This window comes from Notamacropus eugenii, chromosome 4 (assembly GCF_028372415.1).
Source record: "Notamacropus eugenii isolate mMacEug1 chromosome 4, mMacEug1.pri_v2, whole genome shotgun sequence".
NCBI lineage: Eukaryota > Metazoa > Chordata > Mammalia > Diprotodontia > Macropodidae > Notamacropus > Notamacropus eugenii.
The window spans coordinates 35,432,525-35,452,417 of NC_092875.1; the positions used below are offsets into that span (position 1 = coordinate 35,432,525).

At 42.5% G+C, this 19,893-nt stretch overlaps 1 protein-coding gene across 3 annotated transcripts in view; it reads right to left on the bottom strand.

Moving 5' to 3' along the window:
- The window catches only part of CCDC63 (coiled-coil domain containing 63), a 55,427-nt gene that overhangs the window by 2,919 nt on the left and 32,615 nt on the right, over positions 1–19,893 (bottom strand). For all 3 annotated transcript variants that reach the window (XM_072600467.1, XM_072600468.1, XM_072600469.1), the window contains 7 exons: positions 18,079–18,198; positions 15,327–15,508; positions 10,225–10,406; positions 7,788–8,008; positions 4,534–4,608; positions 1,197–1,389; positions 541–741 (listed from right to left, as the gene is read on the bottom strand). In XM_072600467.1, the coding sequence (XP_072456568.1) occupies positions 541–741; positions 1,197–1,389; positions 4,534–4,608; positions 7,788–8,008; positions 10,225–10,406; positions 15,327–15,508; positions 18,079–18,198 (1,174 nt within the window). The remainder of the gene's footprint in view (positions 1–540; positions 742–1,196; positions 1,390–4,533; positions 4,609–7,787; positions 8,009–10,224; positions 10,407–15,326; positions 15,509–18,078; positions 18,199–19,893) is intronic.

Genomic DNA, 19,893 nt, shown 5'->3' on the forward strand with positions numbered 1-19,893 from the left:
ACCTTGTCATATTAGAGGAGGGGAAACTGAGGTCAAGGGAAGCAAAGTGACTTGCCCAAGGTTGGAGAAATAGTAACAAAGCTAAGATTTAAACCCAGTCTCTCTGACTCTAAAACCAAAACTCTTTCCTATATGCCCTGCTGCCTCTATTTCCTCTTTGAAACTCTCCCAGTATAGCTCAGGGCTTGTAAGAGGTAACCATGAATAAATAAATGAAATAACAAAAACCAAATTGCCTATGGAATGCAAGGAAGTTGCCCCACTAGGGAAGGACCAAGCATTGGTGTTTCCACTGGGAAAAACAAATTGGAAAAATAATCATGTTGGAATGCATTTTATTTCTTACCTACCATGATGGCCAGATACCTCCTCCCCTGGTACAGGAACTTGAAATGAGTCTCCATGCTTAATCAGGCTGAGACTTCCCACCCTGGTTCCCAGGCCCCAAAGGCCCTGCCTTTTTTTTGTTTTTGAACCACAGACCATCACACTGATTAAGGAACAGGAACAAGATGGGAGTCAAGGACGGGCACAACTTACATTCCTCCACTTTTTCACTCATGGTATCAGTGCTGATGACTGGAGCAAAGATCTTGATTGATTCTGGTGACCTCAGAAGGGATGACCCACCCCAAAAAGGGTTTGCCAAAAGACTGACCCCTTCCACGTCACCTTCTCCTTCTATGAAACGAATGCAGGACTCCAACAACAAGAGCTGGTTTGTTTTCTGCTCGATGATCCCTGGGAAGGGACAAAGCAACAGACACTAAGATGCTCCACCAAGACATACTGAATTCTGGGAAATTGTTGTCTGAGATGGAAGGATGGTTGATCTAACATTGGAATGGACCTCAGAGGACATTTGACCCCCGTACCTCCTTTCATTTAGCAGAAACTGAGCCTGAAGGGACTTGCCCACAGCCTTGCAGGAAACGCCACTGGTGGAATTTGAACCCATGTCTTTTTACTTCATTGAGCCAGCAGAACTATTGATTATCATAATTTTTTTTAAAAATTCAGGACATATTCTTTATTTAGATCAATGTGCTTTTCTTTTTCACGTTTGAACTCAGATCCTCTTGACTACAGGGCCACATCTATTCACTGCACCACTTAGCTGTCCCAAATGTTAGTTAGTATTGTGTAAAAACAAAAGATTATAGATAAAAATATGATTTATAAAAATCCCTTCCTACCAAAGTACTGTGTCAAATTGAGGTCTGTGATAGCTCCCGTCTCCCCCAAGTGTTCTAAAATCTTGGTGGCATCACAGTCGATCTTCTTAAACAGAAACTCCACAGAATTTTTGAGCTGGTCCAAGGTCTTGTTAATCTCTTTGTTGGTGTTTTCAATTCGGTTGGCATCTTCCGTGGTTTTTTTCAGTTTTTCCTGTCAGAGCCCAATAATTCCCAATGAGAACACTCTTCCCTCCATTCTTGGGTCTTAGATCCCGAGAACAGAGGAGGAAAGCTATGCTGTAGGACCCTTTTCCAGCAAACCATGATTTGCTAGGGGGCCTCAGGACAAGGAGGCAATCAATTACTGTTGGTTAGAAAAGACTCCCCACTGACACCAAAGGCTTCCCTCATCAGCCAGAAGCTGCCACATCCACATCCTTTGGAGCCTGTAATGGGCCACTGCTGCCCCTGGGCCAGTTCAAACATGCTCCAATGCAAGAAATGGGCATTGAAATCAGCTTTGCCCCCTGGGATGCCAGAAGGCTGCTGCGAGGAAGAGGCCCAATCATCCCACCCTAGTTGTAATTCTGGTGCCTCCTTAAAGGGGACAGTCTAATACATAAGGGTCAATCATAGAAATACCCAATACAGAGACAGACCTAGAAGGGACTTCAGAAATCATTTGACCCAACCCCTTTATTTTGACAAAAAGGGAAACTGGGGCCCCAAAGTCAGTAAGCTCAGTCAGCAGTTGCTCAAAGGCTGTGACGTCCCACCCACATGCTACCAATCCATCTTGACTCAGTTTTCTCATTTGTAAAATGGGAATAATATCTCACCAGGTGACTGAGGGACAATGTGTGACTATCACTCCAGACCTCTAAATGTCATAGACTAGTTGGTTGGTCAAAAAACATTTATTAAGTGCTTACTATGTGGCAGTCACTGTGCTAAGCACCCGAAAGGCAAAGAAAGGCAAAAGGTAAGTTCTGCCCTCAAGAAAGTCAGAGTCTAAATGGAGCAGACAACAAACAAAACAAGCTACACATAATATGATATTATATACTGTATATTATTACATAGAATATAGAATATTATTATATCTTATGTAATATTTTTATATGTAAACATAATTATATATAACATAGGGATGAATAAGAAAGCATTAACAGAGGAAGGTGCTAGAGTTAAGAGGGGTTGGGAAAGGTTTCCTGTAGAAGACAGGATGTTAGTTGAGACTTGAAGGAAGCTTGGGAGGTCAGAAGGTGGTGATGAGGAGAGATAGTCTTCCAGGCATGAGAAGCCAGAGAAGATGCCTACAGCCTAGAGACGGAGTGTCTTGCTCAAGAAGTGGGAAGGAGGTTGGTGTCCAGAGACTCAATAGGTGGGTGGTGCTGGGGGAATGTAAGGGGTAAGAAGACTGGAAAGCTAGGATGGGGTTAGGTTAGAAAGGACTTGGAACACCAACAGAGAATTTCATATTTGAATCCAAAGGTGGAGTTTATTAAGTATAGGAGTGACATGGTCAGACCTGAAAATCACTTTAGTGGCTGAATGGAGAATAGATTGGAATGGGGGGAGACCTGAGGTAGGCAGATTCCCCAGCAGCTACTATAGTTATTCAGGCACAAAGTGAGGAAGGTCTACACTGCGGGGGGAGTATCAGAGGAGAGAAGGGAACGTATTCTAGAGATGACACAAAGGTGAAATGGACATGCCTTGGTAACAGCTTGGCTATGGGGTTGGGCAGGGGGGAGAGAGTGAGGAATCCAGGGTGACTCTTAGGTTGGGAATCTGAGGGACTTGGGAGGAGGATGGTAGAAGTATGAAAGTGCAACATGATCACAGAACCACTGATCTAGAGCTGAAAGGGACCATGGAAGCCATCTAACCCAAACACCTCATTCTACAGATGAAGAAACAGAAGCCAAGGAAGGAGGTCTCTCAGGTAATAAGCATCCTCTGTGGGATTTTCAACTCAGGTCCTTGAACCTTAGAGTCAGGGCTTTTTCCACAATGCCACATGGCTTCCTCTTCTCCAATATGTTCCTTTTTCAAAGAGGGAAACTGAGGCACAGGGATGTGATATGACCTGCTCAAAGTAACATAACTAATTGGCAGTCAAACAGCCTGTGCTTTAGAGTAGAGATGGAAAGTGCGGGACTGTTTGACTGAAATTTAAGAGTAGATGAAAAAGAGTAATAATGGATTATATAAAGAAACCCAGAAAGGCAAACATTGGAACCAGAGTGTAATCAGCTTTAAATGATCATTGGAAATGTTTGCATTTTATTCCTAAGGGCCATTAGGAGCCATTGAAGCTTCTTAAGTGGAGGAATGCTATTCCTGAAATGGTGGAAGCCTGGGTCAGGGGGAAACTACAAACCACCCCTTGAATACTAGTGTCTTTCCCCTGAAATAATCTCCAGTTTATTATGTGTATGTGTGTGTATGTATGTATACACACATACATGTGTATGTATATATGTATATAAATGCATGTATGTATACACATTTAAATATACACACACACACACATATATATACTTAGCTATTTGCCTGCCATCTCCTCATCTAGACTATAAGCTCCTTGAGGGCAGGGATTTTTTGTCTTTCTTTGTGTCCCAAATGCCTAGCACAGTGCCTGGCACATATTCAACAAATATTGATTAAAGACCTATTATATTCAAGTAGGAGCAAATGTAGTATTTCTTCAAAGTAAGCCCGTGATAAATGCTTGTTGAATGACTTATCCAACCAAAAGTACAAAGTAGACTGGACAGCCAAAGAAGCTCCTCTCCTTACTTTCAATAGCTGGGATTTCAGGGAACCTCAGCTTTTTGGGGGAAAAGGGGGGCCTTTCAACTCCCAAAGACTCATCTGTGTGGCATGAGTTCTGGCTACTGCTAGTTGAAAGTTTGGGTTAGCCAAGTGTGGGTTCATAGATTTCCAACAGTTGTACTGAAGAGACAAATTCTTCTTGGAATATTGGACTGAGATTCCAACCTGCAAAGTCCATGCTTCTATGATGGATTCTAGGCTGAAGTGCCAAGCTTTCTATCCCCTCATATATACATTGGGTGGAAGAGTGTGGAAACTGGTGCTTTGGTGCCACCTACTGCTCTGTCCTAGATTAGCATAGCAATCTTGCCATGTTGTTGCTTAGGGTTTTTTTCAGTTGAGTCTGACTCTTTGTGAGTGGTTTGCCATTTCCTTCTCCAGCTCATTTAACAGATGAGAAAACTGAGGCCCAGGGAAATGACATGATTTGCCCATTGTCACAGAATTGGCAAACCACAGAGCTAGAGTTTAACGTGATTCCTTCCATGCCTCCACTACCCACAATTGTTCTTACCTCCAGTTTCCTCACAGTCTGTTGACCTTCATCATCAAAACTTTGCTGCTGAGACTTCAGAAGGTCAATTTCATCCTACACCAAAGAGAAACATACTGGGAGGCTGATCAGAGCATACACTTGCCTCCCCTCTCCCCACCTCAACTTCCTCCTAAAAATAAACTCAAGTGTGATTATGAATTGCGTACTATATAATTATTAGCTTCTCTAGGCACAGCAGCCAAACCGGAAAATAGTGTTGCCTTCTGAAACCGTTTGTTTACATGGAGACAGCTCCCTTTGTCACTGGTGGAAAGGGACACCTGGTGTTTTCATGGGCTCTGGAGCTCAGAGACTTTAGGAAGCATTGAATCTGATACCCTCATTTTCCAGAGAGGAAACCTAGCCTAGAGAAAAAGTTTGGGTCCTTAATTCAGAAGACTTGGGTTTGGATTCCACCTCTGACACTTACTAACTTGTGTGACGCCAGGTAGGTTGTTTCTCAGTCTCAATTTCCCCATGTGTAAAAGGGGTATGATAGTAATAGCTAGCATCTCTGAAGGGCTTTAAGGTTTGCAAAGCATTTTACATGTTATTTACCTCAATCCTTATTTCTTAGGGAGGGAGATGCTCTTATTATCCCATTTTATAGATGAGGAAATTGAGGCAAACAGAGGTGAAGTGACTTCCCCGGTTTCACAAGCTAGTAAGTGTCTGAAGCTAGATTTGAACTGATATCTTGCTAACACCAAATCTAACGTTCTTATCTAATTATTATCTAATGTGTTATCCAATGCACCACCAGTTGTCTCTAATACATATGCATATATATTTGCATATCAATAATATAACATATATAATAAGCTTACCCTACACAGACGTCCCTCCTCAGATACAAGTGAAGGAAATGATTTGCATAAAACCTGCCAAAGGCAGCTAGGTGTGTACAGCACCGGACTTGGAGTCAACAAGAACTGAATTCAAGCACAGCCACACACATTTTACTAGCTGTGTGATATTGGGACAGTCACTTCACTTGTCTGCCTCAGTTTCCTCAACTTTAAAATGAGAGTAATAATAGGAGGGTGATTATGAAGATAAAATGAGATAATATTAGAAAAGTGCTTTGCAAACCTCAAAACGCTATGTAAATGTTAGTTATGAAGATAAATAGGAATTATCATTATAGTGGAGGAAACTGAGTCACCTCAGAGAACAGTCATTTGGAAACACAAGTCAAGAGCTGACAGAGATCTCAGAGGTCATATAGTACAAGCCACTCATTTTACACATGAGCAATAGAGGTCCAGGGAAATAAAAGTGATTTGCCTAATGTCACAAAGGGTATAAGATCTGAAGGTAGGATTCAGAAACCAGAGCCCTCTTGCTCCAAATCTGGTTTCCACTTTTATAAGAAGGAGCTGACCTTCCCAAATGAGGCTGGTATTTTGTGATAGATAGATAAATAGATAGATAGACAGACAGACAGACAGACAGACAGACAGATAGATAGATAGATAGATAGTTGGTAGATGATAGACAGACAGACAGATAGATAGATAGATAGATAGTTGGTAGATGATAGACAGACAGACAGACAGATAGATAGATAGATAGATAGTTGGTAGATGATAGATAGATAGATAGACAGACAGACAGATAGACATAGATATATAGATGATAGATAGATGAAAGGATAGTGGATGAACAGATATAGATGATAGACAGATAGGTATGGATGACAGATTAATTTTTAAATCATTGTAATCCTTTTAACTATCTCTTCTTGCTGGAAAGCTGGGGGCCTATGGGAAGAGGATGTGGTCTTTGCTGTCAGGTGTGATTGCTGTTGGCTTCACTTTGCTGAGCTGCTTTTGTTACCCCAGGAAGGCTGAAGGTGGGCATAGGATTGGGGTATATCCAGAAATGACATCGATATAAAAACAGAGGGCATCAGTAAAATTTAAAATTATTTTTTGATCAATGGTATTCTGACCTGCTATACAAACAGGTCCACAGTTTCCCTCCAATACCCACTGTTCTGAGATTTACTCATTTGTTCTCACTGTGATTCAGTTGTGTCCAACTCTTCATGACCCCTTTTTGGAGTTTCCTTGGCAAAGATCCTGGAGTGGTTTGCCATTTCCTTCTCCAGATCACTTTACAAATAAGGAAACTGAGACAAACAGGGTCAAGTGACTCAACCAGGATGATACAGTTAATGTCTGAGTAGAGATTTGAACTCAGGTCCTCTTAACTCTAGACCCAGAACTCTATCCACTGCACTGCATTTAGGAACCAACAGAATGATCGGAACCCTTGTCCAACATTATGCCAGTATCTCAAGGAGGTAATCTCTTACTTTGGAAAGAGCATTAATTCTAGAATCAAAGAACCTGGGTTCAAATAGTGTCACTAAGTGCAAGGCACTTCAACTCCCTGAGCCTCAGGTGCCCCATCTGTAAAATGAAAGGGTTGGATTAGACAGCCTCCTCAAGGCAGATCTATGTTCCCAGAAGGACCTGGGATTTTCTTGCTGTACTAATCCACCTCAGTCTCAGAGATGTGCCCAAGACTCACAGAGATAAGGTCACTCAGCCATTGTCACCCAGTGTAAGAGGCAAAGTTCCCACCCAGATCTTCCCAACTTCCTAATTCCACACCTCCAGGAACAACTCTCTGCTCAATGTGGCCAAATGAAAATTTGGGGCCAAGGGCTGTCGTTTTCCTTCAGTGTGGGCAAAAATGCACCCAGTTCTCAGTCTATTCATACAATAAGAAAATAAGCTGATTCCTCTGAGGTCCCTTCTGGCCCTAAGAGTTTGGGAGCTTAAGGCCACAAGCTTCTTTCAAGTGGAGAAACCTCTCCTAAAATACGTTGGCCAGCAGATGGCGCAGCGAGAATGATTGATTTGGAGTTGGAGGGGATCTTAGAGGCCACTGAGTCCAAACTCCCTTTTTTACAGGCAAGGAAGGTGATGAGATTTTCTCTACACTAGCTAGTAAGTTTTAATGTGGAATTTATACTCAGGTCTTCCTGACTTGAAGCACCATCCTAGCCAGGATGCCACCTGCCTCTGTGATGACTTGATATTGGTGAGTGGTTAGAGAGGATTGTTTTAAACCTGCTCCCCTTTACAGACCATCATAGGTGTTATTTGGATGGATCCCATCCACCCCCACCCCGCAGCATGCATGGACTGCTTGGGCAGAATGTAACCCTGAAGTGTGGGAGCCCCCTGGGGCAAGAAAGGGATCAGGGAGGGGGCAGAGACCTGGATGCTCTGGATCTTCTTGTTTAGCATCTCCATGTCATTGTTTAGCTCTGTGACGTAGTTGAACCGAGCGAAGTTCTTCTCTTCCTCTGCCATGAAGTCCTCCACCAGTTGTTCCAGGTCCCCCTCCTCAGACAGCTTGAGCAGGCGCATGTGTGCTACCTCATAGCTCTGGAAGCTCTCCGCCTTGGGTTTTTTGTGGGGCTTGCTGGCCTTGAGGGCTGGACAAGACAGTTAGCCCACCCCTTGATGGCATTTTTACCTGAAGAGCCAGCCCATGGCATAGGGAAATGTCTTCCATTCTCCCAAGGGAGAATCTATGGTCTTGAGGGAACATTTGCCCTGAGGGCAAACCCCTCACCTAGGGGAAAGGAATGTCTTCACTCTCCTCTGAAAAAGAGCTTATGGTCCTGAAGGACCCCTGCCTTTTGAGGGACTTGCTTTTCTTCTCCCCTCCTGAAGAACCTTACTAAAGGTCTGATAGATGTTTATAGCCCACAGTCTGCAGGAGGGCAGCTTACCTCCATTCTTATCTGAAACAGGGCTAATCCTTGCCTTGGGGTATCTTCCTCTATTCTCTTAAGGGAGAGTCTACAGTCCTGAGGGACCATTTGCCTTGGGGGTCACCTGTTGCACTCTTATAGTTCTGGCAGGTTTGCTTCTATCCTCCCAGGAGAAAGAGTCCACAGCCCTGCAGGACACCTGGATATCCTCAAGGCCCAGAATGGCTGTGGAAATGGGCACCTTCATTCTTTTCTCAAAGAACTGTAGTTCTGGAATTCTTCCAATTTTCTCTTTCCCCACAACCTGAGGAGACCCATTCAACCTAGGTCAGGGGTTCTTAACTATTTTTGTGTCATGGACCGTTTATAATCTGGTGAAACCTATAGTCCCCTTCTCAGAACTTTATTATTCAGTTGTTTCAATCATGTCCTACACTTCATGAACCCATTTGGGGTTTTCTTGGTACAGATACTAGAGTGGTTTGCTATTTCCTTCTCTAGCTCATTTGACAGATGAGGAAACTGAGGCAAACAGGGTTAAGTGACTTGCTCAGGGTCACATAGCTAGTAAGTGTCTGAGGCTGGATTTGAACTCAGGTCCTTTTGATATGAGGCCCAGCACTGCCTTGCTGCCTCTCCCCCTTCTCAGGATAGTGTTTTTTAAATACGTAAGATAAAATATATTAGATTACAATAAGGAAATAGTTATTATGTGTTTGTGTGTGTATATGCCTGTGTGTGTGTGTGTTTCTCAAAACCTGAAGTTAAGAACCTCTAGACCCAGACAGTCTTCCTCCCTTCTCTGTCCAAGGAGACCCTGGTGGAGGGGTGGTAGGGATCCTCCTGGAAAGTGGAAGAAACTAGCTTACGTGAAATCCATGCACTTACCATGTAATGTTATATATTATACACAGGGATAGGGACTGAATATATACATACATGCACAGGATATGAAATCCTGTGATTTCATAAGTATAGGGAACTCCCAGATGAGGAACTCCCTCCACCAATGTAGGTCAGCTCTTTCCTCTGCCACTTCAATAGTCTTAGAGAGCTGCCAAGAGTGTTGAAATGTCAGGTGTCTTCTTGCCCATAGCCTGTATGTGTCCTAGGTAGGATTTGAACCCAAGCCTTCCAGAATTGGAGGTCAGCTCTCTATCCACCCATGTACCTACACAGTAGGAGCTAAATAAATATTTGCTGATTGATATTTGTCTCTTTTCACCATCTACCACCACCCTTTTACTCCATAAAGGCAGGGACCACACCTTATATCAACTTGGTGTCTCCTTCCAGCTTCCAGTACATCAGCAGGCACTTAAATTTGTTTGTACAATGAATTAAGTTACTTGAGTAGAGATCAACTAAAAAATAATGGGAGGGCTGGGGAGAAGGTTGCTCAAGGAAGGTCATAGAAAGCCTAGAACCTGGTGGAAAGGGCTGGATTGGAGTTCTCATTTTCTTATCATTCTGTCATTGCTGCCACAAGAACGACCCAGGTGGGGATGAGACGTTCCTAAGAATTCCTCAAGGGTCAGCATCATTATTGTTACTGGCAATGATAATGATGACGATGAGTAGGATTTTTATAATACTTTAAAGTTACAAGGCACTTTATGAATATTATCTCATTTTCTCCTCACAACAATGCTGGAAGTTTGGTGCTATTAATATCTCATTTTACAGATGAGGAAAATGAGGCAGACAGATTAAGTGACTTGCCCAGGGTCACACAGATAGCAAATGTCTGAGACTGCATTTGAATACAGGTCCAGCTCTCCAGCAGTAATAGCAGAGCTGCGATGTAAGAACTCAAGTCTCCCAACTCTTCCCTACATCCATCCAGGGTCTATCTTTCTATTATACTACCCTACATTAGCATAAAATTAGAAACTGGCAGTAACTCCAGACCACTCCCTGAGGGGTAACTGTACCTTCTTCTTTTTTGGCCTGTTCCTCAAATTCACTCCGATCCATAAGTTTGATGAATAAGAAGGACTTCAGCTTCATTTCATGATCATGAAGGCGTTCCAGCTCCCTTATCTCCATTTTGTACTGGGAGATGTCTTTTTGCCGTCGATCCTTCATGGCAGCCATTCGGGCCATGGCTTCCAGCCTAGGCAAGGAGAGATGCAAAGTTGGGGACCTCAGAAGTTTCTTCCACCCCTATCTCCATTGGAGACTGCAGCAGCTTTCCTCTTCCCTGTCTTCCCCTAGGAGAACAAACTGTTCTTCCCACTGATCAGTGGGTGAATGCTGGCTCTTCTAACACAGGAAGTCAAGGAGATTCAGAAGCTCCCTATTCCCTCTTGGATAACACGCCAACTCCTTTGTCCACTTAAAAGCCCTTAACAGTCTGGCTCCAAACTACCTTTGCACATTGATTTCATCTCCATCTCCATCTCTCTGGGTTTCAGCCAAACAGACTTACATGATATTCCAGCTCTCAGTTCCATGTCTTTGTACATACTGCACCTCCTGCCTGGAATCCATGATGAACTGATCTGTTTGTCCCTTATTTGGACCTTCCCACCTCCCATGTAGCCAGTATTTATAAAGCCCTCTAAGGTTTTCAAAGTACAGTATATAAGTTAACTTATTTGATCCTTACACAACAACCCTATGAGGTATGCGATATCATTATCCTCATTTTAGAGATGAGAAAACTGAGATTGGAAGTGTTGAACGAAGTAACTTCTCCAGGATCGAATAGCTAGCAGATATCTGAGGCAGAATTCCAACTCTAGTCTTCCTAACGCCCAAGTCTTGCACTCTATCCACTCTGCTTCCATAAAGGTTCAAACTTAGGTACCCCCAGCTTGTACATGAAGTCATTCCTTATTTCTCTCCCCAAATCCCTGTTAAATTGTAAGTCCTCTCCATATCTACCCTGGAAAATTATTTTGTATATCTAGGGCACCATAGAAGACTGTGCATGCAGAGAAAGCACCGATTTAGGTGGAGAGAATTTCTTTTAAAAAATGGTCCCTTGTGTCAATGAAATTACGAGTCCATTCCCTATCTTATCATATGTTCTATGTTTACTTAACTTTCTAAATAGATGGAATAGAGGATAGAGTTATGGAAATCTGGATTGGAATTCTGCCCCAGACTTTTGCTAGCTGTGTGACCCTGGGCAAGTCATTTCAATTATCACTTTCAGCCTCAGTTTCCTCATCTGCAAAATGGAGGTGATAATAGCACCTACCTCACAAAGTTATTGTGAGGATCAGATGAAGATAATCTACGTAAAGCACTTTGCCAATTATAAAGGGCTATCTGTTAGTTATTATTGTGTTGTATCTTCCTGGAGGAATACAAGCTCATTGAGGGCAGGAACTCCATTTTTGTCTTTGTATCATCAGTGCCTAAGCATAGTGCATGCTTATAGGAAGCCTCAAAAATAGTTAAACTGGATTGGATTGTTTTGTTTTGTTTTGAATTGTAATTCTCTGAAATCTGTTGCTTCTTGGCAGCTCATGGTGTAGTTGACACAGGTACATGAGAAGCCAGTGAGCTCTTAGTCCCACCAAAGAAATATTCAATGCTCCATAGGTCCCAGGGGGCCCAAGAACAGACCAAAGGATATCAAAGTAAAAGATTTTATCAGTTCTCACCAACCCATTTTCCAAATAAGGAAACTGGGAGCCAGATTGCTGAAAAGACAGACCTTCCCTAAGGCCACAGAGATAAGTTAAAACCAAGGTCCCCTAAAACCTAACTTTCCCTCATCTAAGTTAGTCCTTTCCAAATCTGTCTTGATATTATTATATCTTCATAGAAAAGTAACAGACTTGGTTACCCCCAACTCTATTTCCGGACTCACTGAAACCAGACATAATTTGTTCAGTATTTAAAAACATGAATAGTGCCTGTTCAGCAGACTGTTTTGGCTGGTAGCTAATTCAATTCAAAAAGCATTTATTAAGTAACTACTATGTGGTGGTAGCCTCTCTCTTCCAGGTTTTGACAATACAAAGTCAAAGTGAAATAATTTCTTCCCTTAAGGGGCTTACATTCTACTGAGAAGAACAAGCCCATTTACACAGATCAGTGAACCCTTTCTTCTCTCTGAGTATGTCCAGTGTCCCAAATCAGTTGATCATATCCTAAAAAGGGAAAGGACTTAAGAAAGGGAGGTGGGATAAAAACAAGCATTGTTTAGAAAGGGATGTTATAAATGTATGTCACTGAAATTAAGAGAAGATGAAAGCAGCAGAGGCAGAAGGGTGGTAAATGGTAAATGGGAAGAGGTCACGGTCTTCTCTTAACTAGGAAAGAGAAGGATAAAATGAGACAGAGCATAATAAAAGCAACTAGAAGAGCTTGAGATTGGCTGGATGATGGAAGGGTTACTGGATCTCTGTCCATGGTTGGGAGGACACCTGGATCGGATTTGTATAATCAAAACAAACCACAGGAACAATGTGCTGACAGAAAAGAAGGAAAGAAAAAGAACATAAAAGTTTAATGGGGGAAAACTACAGACTTAACAACTACGATTCTAAATGTAAATGGATAAAATTCCCCAACTTAAAAAAAAATGATAGGATGGATAAAAAAAATTTAATCATGTACAGCATACAAGAAAAACATTTAAAACGTAATGAAAACAAGAAGATAGAACTAGTTCTATCATTTTTCAGGTCAAACCAATTAATTAAGATCAGACTCAGACCTTATCTCATGTCCTTTCCCAGTAGCCCACAAACTTTTCTGCTAGAAAAGGGTAGCTTTCTAGTTCTCATGGTTGAAATAGAGGTAGTTATCGACATTTCTTTCCAGCATCCAGTAGGGCTTCTGAGTGAGGTTTCAGGTCTCAGAGTAACAGTGCTCTTTGTTACTCTGGTAACAAAGTAGCATCTTCCAGTCCTTAGGGAGGATCCAGTCAGGCTATTTCCGTCAAAACACCAAATAATTTACAAGGTGAGACTCTTCTACACTGTTTCTCTATCCTAAATCCAAAGTACCTCAAGTTATCCAGACCTGGCAGACAAATGGAGGGTTCCTAACTTCACAAGCTTATAGCCTAGTTCCTTTTATAAGAAAACAAAGACAAGGGCTTCAACATTCTGAGATAGCTCTTGATGAAAACAGTACCTTATGGGGAGTAAATGTCTGTCACTCAAGGTGGCTGTAGCAAATTCCTGAGTTTGATCTCACTTCTAACTAGAGAAGTAGACAGAAAACAGTGGTGATTATCCTCATTTGACAGAAAAGAAAAATGAGGAAATACGAGGCTGGTGGAATGGGTCACAACCCCATTATAAGAAAGGAAGTCTGAAAACCATCGATGTAACCCAGAGTTCTAAAATGGCCACCCACTACCTTTCTTTTGCCCTTTCTTTTTTAAACAACAAACAGCAACAATTATAGATGAGTGTAAAGTAGTTCTTCATTTTAAGTAAGCTCCACCGAACAGAGTTTGGACCTGATAGATAGATAGATAGATAGATAGATAGATAGATAGATAGATAGATATAGATATTTATAATAAATATACATCAAAATAACTTCATTATTCATTAAACTTGAGATCTGAATTGCAGGTGAGAGATATAATCCCACCTTGGTCAACCTCTAACCACCCATATGACCTTGGGCAAATCATTTGATCTCCTTGGCTCTCAGTTTCCTTATCAGTAAAATGAGGGAATTGGACCAAATGAGTAGTTTAAGTGACTTGCCCAAAAGTCTCACAGGTAGTAACCATCAGAGGTAAGATGTGAAGATTAGCAGCGCCCTTTCCACTAAATCATTCTAATTCTAAACTCAAAAAAGGTGCAAGTTGAGGGAACCAAGCCCCAGAAAGGGGGAGCTCAGTGAAGTCAAGGCAGCCCTGAACATTCAGTTGAATATTCTAAGTATTTATGAAGCACCTATTATGTGTAAAGCACAGAGGTGGGAGGTAATATGGTACAGCAATAAACTTGAAGTCAAGAAGGCCTGATTTCAAATTCTTTCTTTGATACTAAATATGACCCTAGCCAAGTCATTTATCCCTCAGCACTTCAGGCCATCCTCTAGGATCAAGGTCCCTACGTGCATTAATGGAGGGAGTTCCCATACCCGGACTTCCCCATACTGACAAAATTATTGCCTCTTCCCATATATGAATATGAGCAGATCATGGTGCTAGGTGCTAGGGGTGCACAGAATCCAAGAGTCTCCAAAGTACTAAAAATAGGATCATAATATCATAGACTTATAGCTAGAAGAGATCTCAGAGGAAATATAATCCAACTCCCTCATCTTACAAATGAAGAAATTGAGACCTGGTATGTTTGATTGTCCTGCCCAAGGTCACACAGGAAGCAGCAAAATCTGGATTTGAACCCAAGACTACAGAATAGAGCATTCCTAGGACCCAAAATTAAGTATTTGGGGAACTATGAAAGCAAGGAACTTATGGGCTTAGCTACCATATTCACCCTTTTCTTTGCTGAAGGTTTCCAGCAGGGAGAGAGAGAGAGAGAGAGAGACGGACGGACGGACGGACAGACAGACAGACAGACAGACAGGTAGATAGATAGATAGATAGATAGATAGACAGACAGACAGACAGACAGACAGACAGACAGACAGACAGACAGACAGACAGACAGATAGATAGATAGATAGATAGATAGATAGATAGATAGATAGATAGATAGATAGACAGATAGATAGATAAGATGGATAGATGGATGGATGGATAGATAGATAGGATCATAGGTTATCATTTTTGGTACTAGAAGCATAGAGCGGAGTTTCTCCCCTATGGACACACATCTCTAATTTTTTCATAGAGCTCTAGGGGGTTCTGTTGGATTCTCTTTACAAAAATACTTTGTCCTAAAGCGAACTTTGCCCCCTCAAAAAACAAACATTGATTTATAGGCAACACAAAGCTTTCCACATAGATGAGACACAACTTCTATCTAACCAAAATGGAGGTGGATTTTTTTTCTTCTAATTCCCAAGGAGGATGCAGATTCTCAGCCAAACCCCACAAAGACCTTCTCCCAGCCTGTAATTTTTTTTTCTCCCTGCCTACCTCTGGTTGTAAGCTTGCGTCGATTGTTCAATGGCCACATGCATCGTTTTCTTCTGCATCACAAGCCGCCGATGGAGCTGCTGGTAGACGTGGTCATATGCTGCCTTCTCAAACCGCAGATCCTCTATGTCATTTCGGAGCTTGGAATTGGTAGTTAGCATTGTGTCAAAGTGGACAGTGACCTACCCAAGAGATGACCTGTTACGGTTTAGTGGGGAAAGGGAGACACAGCTCTGTATGGAAACATGGTGAGTGCCTCTCAAGTATCAAGGTAAAGAATTTAGAACTGGAAGACATCTCAGAGGTCATCTAATCCAACTCATTCATTTTACAGAGGGAGAAACTGAGGACCAGAGAAAGAAAGTGACCTATCCAGAATCAGCTGGAAGTAAGCAGCAGACCTGGGTTTTGAGTCCAGCTCCTCTGCCTCCCCGTCTAGGGCTCTTTCCCCTATATCAACCGCTTTTCATGCAAGAAGTTTAAAGAGACCCCCCACCCCACTCTTTGGAAACTGGAGCTGGGATCTCAGGGTCACTCTGTCCTAAGCAGTGTTCCAGTCTTTCCGATCACAACCATGGCTCTACTCTTAAATGTTCCAGTGACCATCCACCCCTGAACCAAAAAGAATCCCCTTTCCATCCCACTCAGCATGTGTTCACCCAGCATGGGTTAGAGAAGACAGTGAGGCAGCAGCTGATCCCTCCCCAGGCAGGCCAGTCCTCTTTGTCACGCTCTCATTGCTGGTTCTCACTCCTAAACTGGCCTCTTAGTAACTTTTACCCACAGTTGCTAGTTTCAACTTGGTGGGAGGAAGGAAGCAGAACCTTCTTTCATATGCTAACCTTTGGGACTCTTCAAGTCTTTGATGGGAGCCCTCAAGCCCCCCCTCCCACCCTTCCTGGCAGACTATTTTCTAAGCTAAACAATGCTACTTCCTTCTATGGGCCCTCCACATGGAATGATCAGGAGTCTATTCCCTGTCCTTATTGCCCTCCTCTGGACATGCTCCAGTTTGTGCATGTCCTTTCCTCATGTATGGTAATTAGCTCATTCCCTGGGAAGAAGAGAAGGGGTCCAGCTCAGGAGGACTGTGGCTTTATTTTTAGGGACCAGAACCATGACTGAATCAGTGTAGGGAATTTCCAGGGAAAAAGCTCCCTCAACCATCACAGATTGGCCCCTACTCTGCAGCTTAAAGGCTTAGAGAATTGTCTGAAGCATTAAGAAGTGAAAGTATTTGCCCATGGTCCCACAGTCAGTGTGGGAATAGCCATAAATGTCTCTCTACCATGTCTCTAGACAGTGAGTAACAATTAAAAAAATTTTTTTTCATTTGGTTTCAAAATGTGCTCCATCACTAGTCATCCTGTGAATAATCCTAGATACTTTCCAAAGATATTCCCAGAAAAGAATTTCTTTGATCCTCACAACACACCTAGGAGATAGGTAGGTTAAAGACAGTACTGCACGGAAACGTGCCCAGAAGACCTGGGTTCTCTTTTTGAGTTGGTCACTAACAGTTTACATTCTATAAGGATGGGGGAAAACAACCATAGAGACACACAATGTCCATACAAAATAAATGCCCTGTGATGTCAAGGGGTGAGATGGGAAAAATGGTAAATGGAAAATGGAAGGCCTCACCTAAGGTTCACTTTAAAAAGCTCTAAGAATCATGGTATTACCTCCTTTAGATACCCAGAGAGCCTCTGGCTCACTCCCTTTTCCCTCTACTAAAGTGGGGTCCCAGGAAAGGATCTGTTTTTTGTTGTTCAGTCATGTTTGACTCTGAGTGACTCCATTTGGGGTTTTCTTGGTAGAGATATTAGAGTGGTTTTCCATTTCCTTTTCCACCTCATTTTATAGATGAGGAAACTGAGGCAAACAGGGTTAAGTGACTTGCCCAGGGTCACATAGCTAGTAAGTGTCTAAGGCCAGGTTTGAACTCAGGAAGATTGAGTCTTCCTGATTCTAGGAATGGTGCACTATGGTTCCACCCAGCTGCCCCATACAAGTCACTTATCCCTCAGTGGGCATTTTTCAGTGGGTTCCTTCTCCAAAGGGAAGCTGCATTTTAAGCCTGGGGTATCACTGGGAAATAAAGGGCACTGTTATTGACAGTAATATTTGGGGTACCAAGGAGATGGTAGGAGCACTATTTAGGGGAAACTCAGAGCAATTCCAAGGACCCTAAGATCATGCTCTTTACACATCATCCTATCCTGGGCAGGAGGCAACCAATGGGGAATTAAAGGCCACAAATAAAGTCATTTCCCCACAGAGCATTTGGACTAGACTCCAGGCCCCCCAAAAGTTAATAGACAAATGTCTACTTCCATGAGTCCCTCTTTCTTCCCCGGGAGCCCCCTGGATAATAACTTGGTTTTCCTAAGCACTTAGGGTTAACAGAGGTTCTCCTTCACAATCTGGTAAGTAGAGAATAGGAATATGCTCCCCACCACCACTTTACAAATCAAGAAAATGAGACTCAGCCTGATCATAAGATCCCAGGTCCAGAAATGGGACCCCAGAAGTCATAGACTCTAATCCCCTCACTTTTATAGAGGAGGACCCCAAGGGCCCCATAGACACAAGCTCTTGACCAAAGTCACAGAAGTAGTAACTGTCAGAGGTAAGATTTGAACTCAAGTCCTCTGACTGCCCAAGTGCAGGTCTTTTCCCATTACATCCCATTACGCCCACTGCAAGGAAAAGGGGTGATTTGGTTAGTGAGGCCAGTGACTTCACTTACCAGATTCAAATGGGTCTCCAGAATAGAAATTTGCTTTCGTAACTTCCGGGGGTTTTGAGTTTCTTGTAATTTCATCAAGGTCCGTTTTTCTTTCAAGATTTTGTTTTCTATGTCCATTATCTTGGAGTGAGGGTTGAAGGGAAGGGAGAAGAAGAAAAGAAATTCAATTGTATTGATGCCCACACAAATTTTGCCCATGTTTTTCTTTGATACTTAATGATCCATGATTTGTTTCCCATGATAGTGATGCATAATGGAGTGACTTCCCCCACACCAGTGCAGATCCCAAACCCTTTGTGACTAGGAGGTGACTTTGAAGAGCTGGTATGACAGAAAAATAACCCACATCACCCTCTGGCCCCCAGCATGAACCTCTGTAAGCCTAGATGGGCTGGTCCTTGGACAGCCAACACACACACACATACATACACAGAATCAATCAATAATCAAGTCATTGACAGTAATACTAATAATGATAATATCTGACATTTCCATAATGCTTTGATGTTTACAAAGCACTTTTCATACGGTATCTCATTTGACACTTTCAACAACCCAATGAAGGTTATTAGAGTTACTTGACAGAATTTTCTCCCCAAGATTTTACAGGTTGAGATTTACATATAGAGTTACATTGTACGTATGGGCCAACTGAGGCTGTGAACAATAGAATGATTTGTCTAGGATTACACAACTAGTAGGTGTCTGAGGTAGGATCTGAACTCAGGTCTTCTTGACTCTGAGTCCAATACTCTATCTTCTGTGCCACTGAGCTGCCTGTGAGCATTTATTATGTTCCAGGCATGGCATGGCAGATAAAGAGCTGGACTGGGCATTAGGAAGACCTGTGTTCGAGTTAGATCTCTGACACATCCTGGCAAGTCATGTTAACCCATCAAGGCCCCTAGGCAACTCTAGTCTAAGACTGTCCCATCCAGAGCAGTTGCTGATCTGCCATAGTAAAAGGAATTTCAATTTGGGAGCTCTCTGCACCAATACAATCCCAGGGAAGGAAGGAAGGAAGGAAGAAAGAAAGGAAGGAAGGAAGGAAGGAAGGAAAGAAGGAAGGAAGGAAGGAAGGAAGGAAGGAAGGAAGGAAGGAAGGAAGGAAGGAAGGAAGGAAGGAAAGAAAGAAAAAGAAAGAAGAAATGGAAGGAAAGAAGGAAGGAGAAAATTGTGTATCTGGCAGTGGAGATACAAAGATAAGAGTGTTCCCATAGAAGAAATTGCACAGGCCACATCACCTTGCAAACAGGGAATTACAGGGGGCATATCACCAAAAGGATGCCAAATGAGAAAACTATGATGAGAAAAGATGATGGGATGATCATGTACTGAGAGCTTAGGAAAACCAACGGCCATCCTGTGGACCCCATGAGAATCCATGCCATGTTGCATGAAGGCCCCCAGCATCAGGTAGATCTCTCCTAAGGAGAATTCATGGGAACTGTGATTGGCACATGTCATTGGAGAAAACTCCCAAAACGATGAGATTACAGATTTGTTGGAGTCAAAGAGTCTTGTTTCTATGTCTTATTTCCTCCAATCAATTATAATTATTAGTAATAATAGTTAGAATTTATATAGCCCTTACTATGTATTATGCATTTTACAAATATCTCATTTGACTCTCACAACAACCATGGGATGTGGGTGCTATTATTATCCCCACTTGACAGCTGAAGAAACTGAGGCAGAGGTGATGTGACTTGCCCAGGGTCACACAGCTATCCAGTGTCTAAGGGTGAATTTGAACTCAGGTCTTCCTGACTCCAGGTCCAGCATTCTATTTTCTGGGCTACCTCACCATCTTCA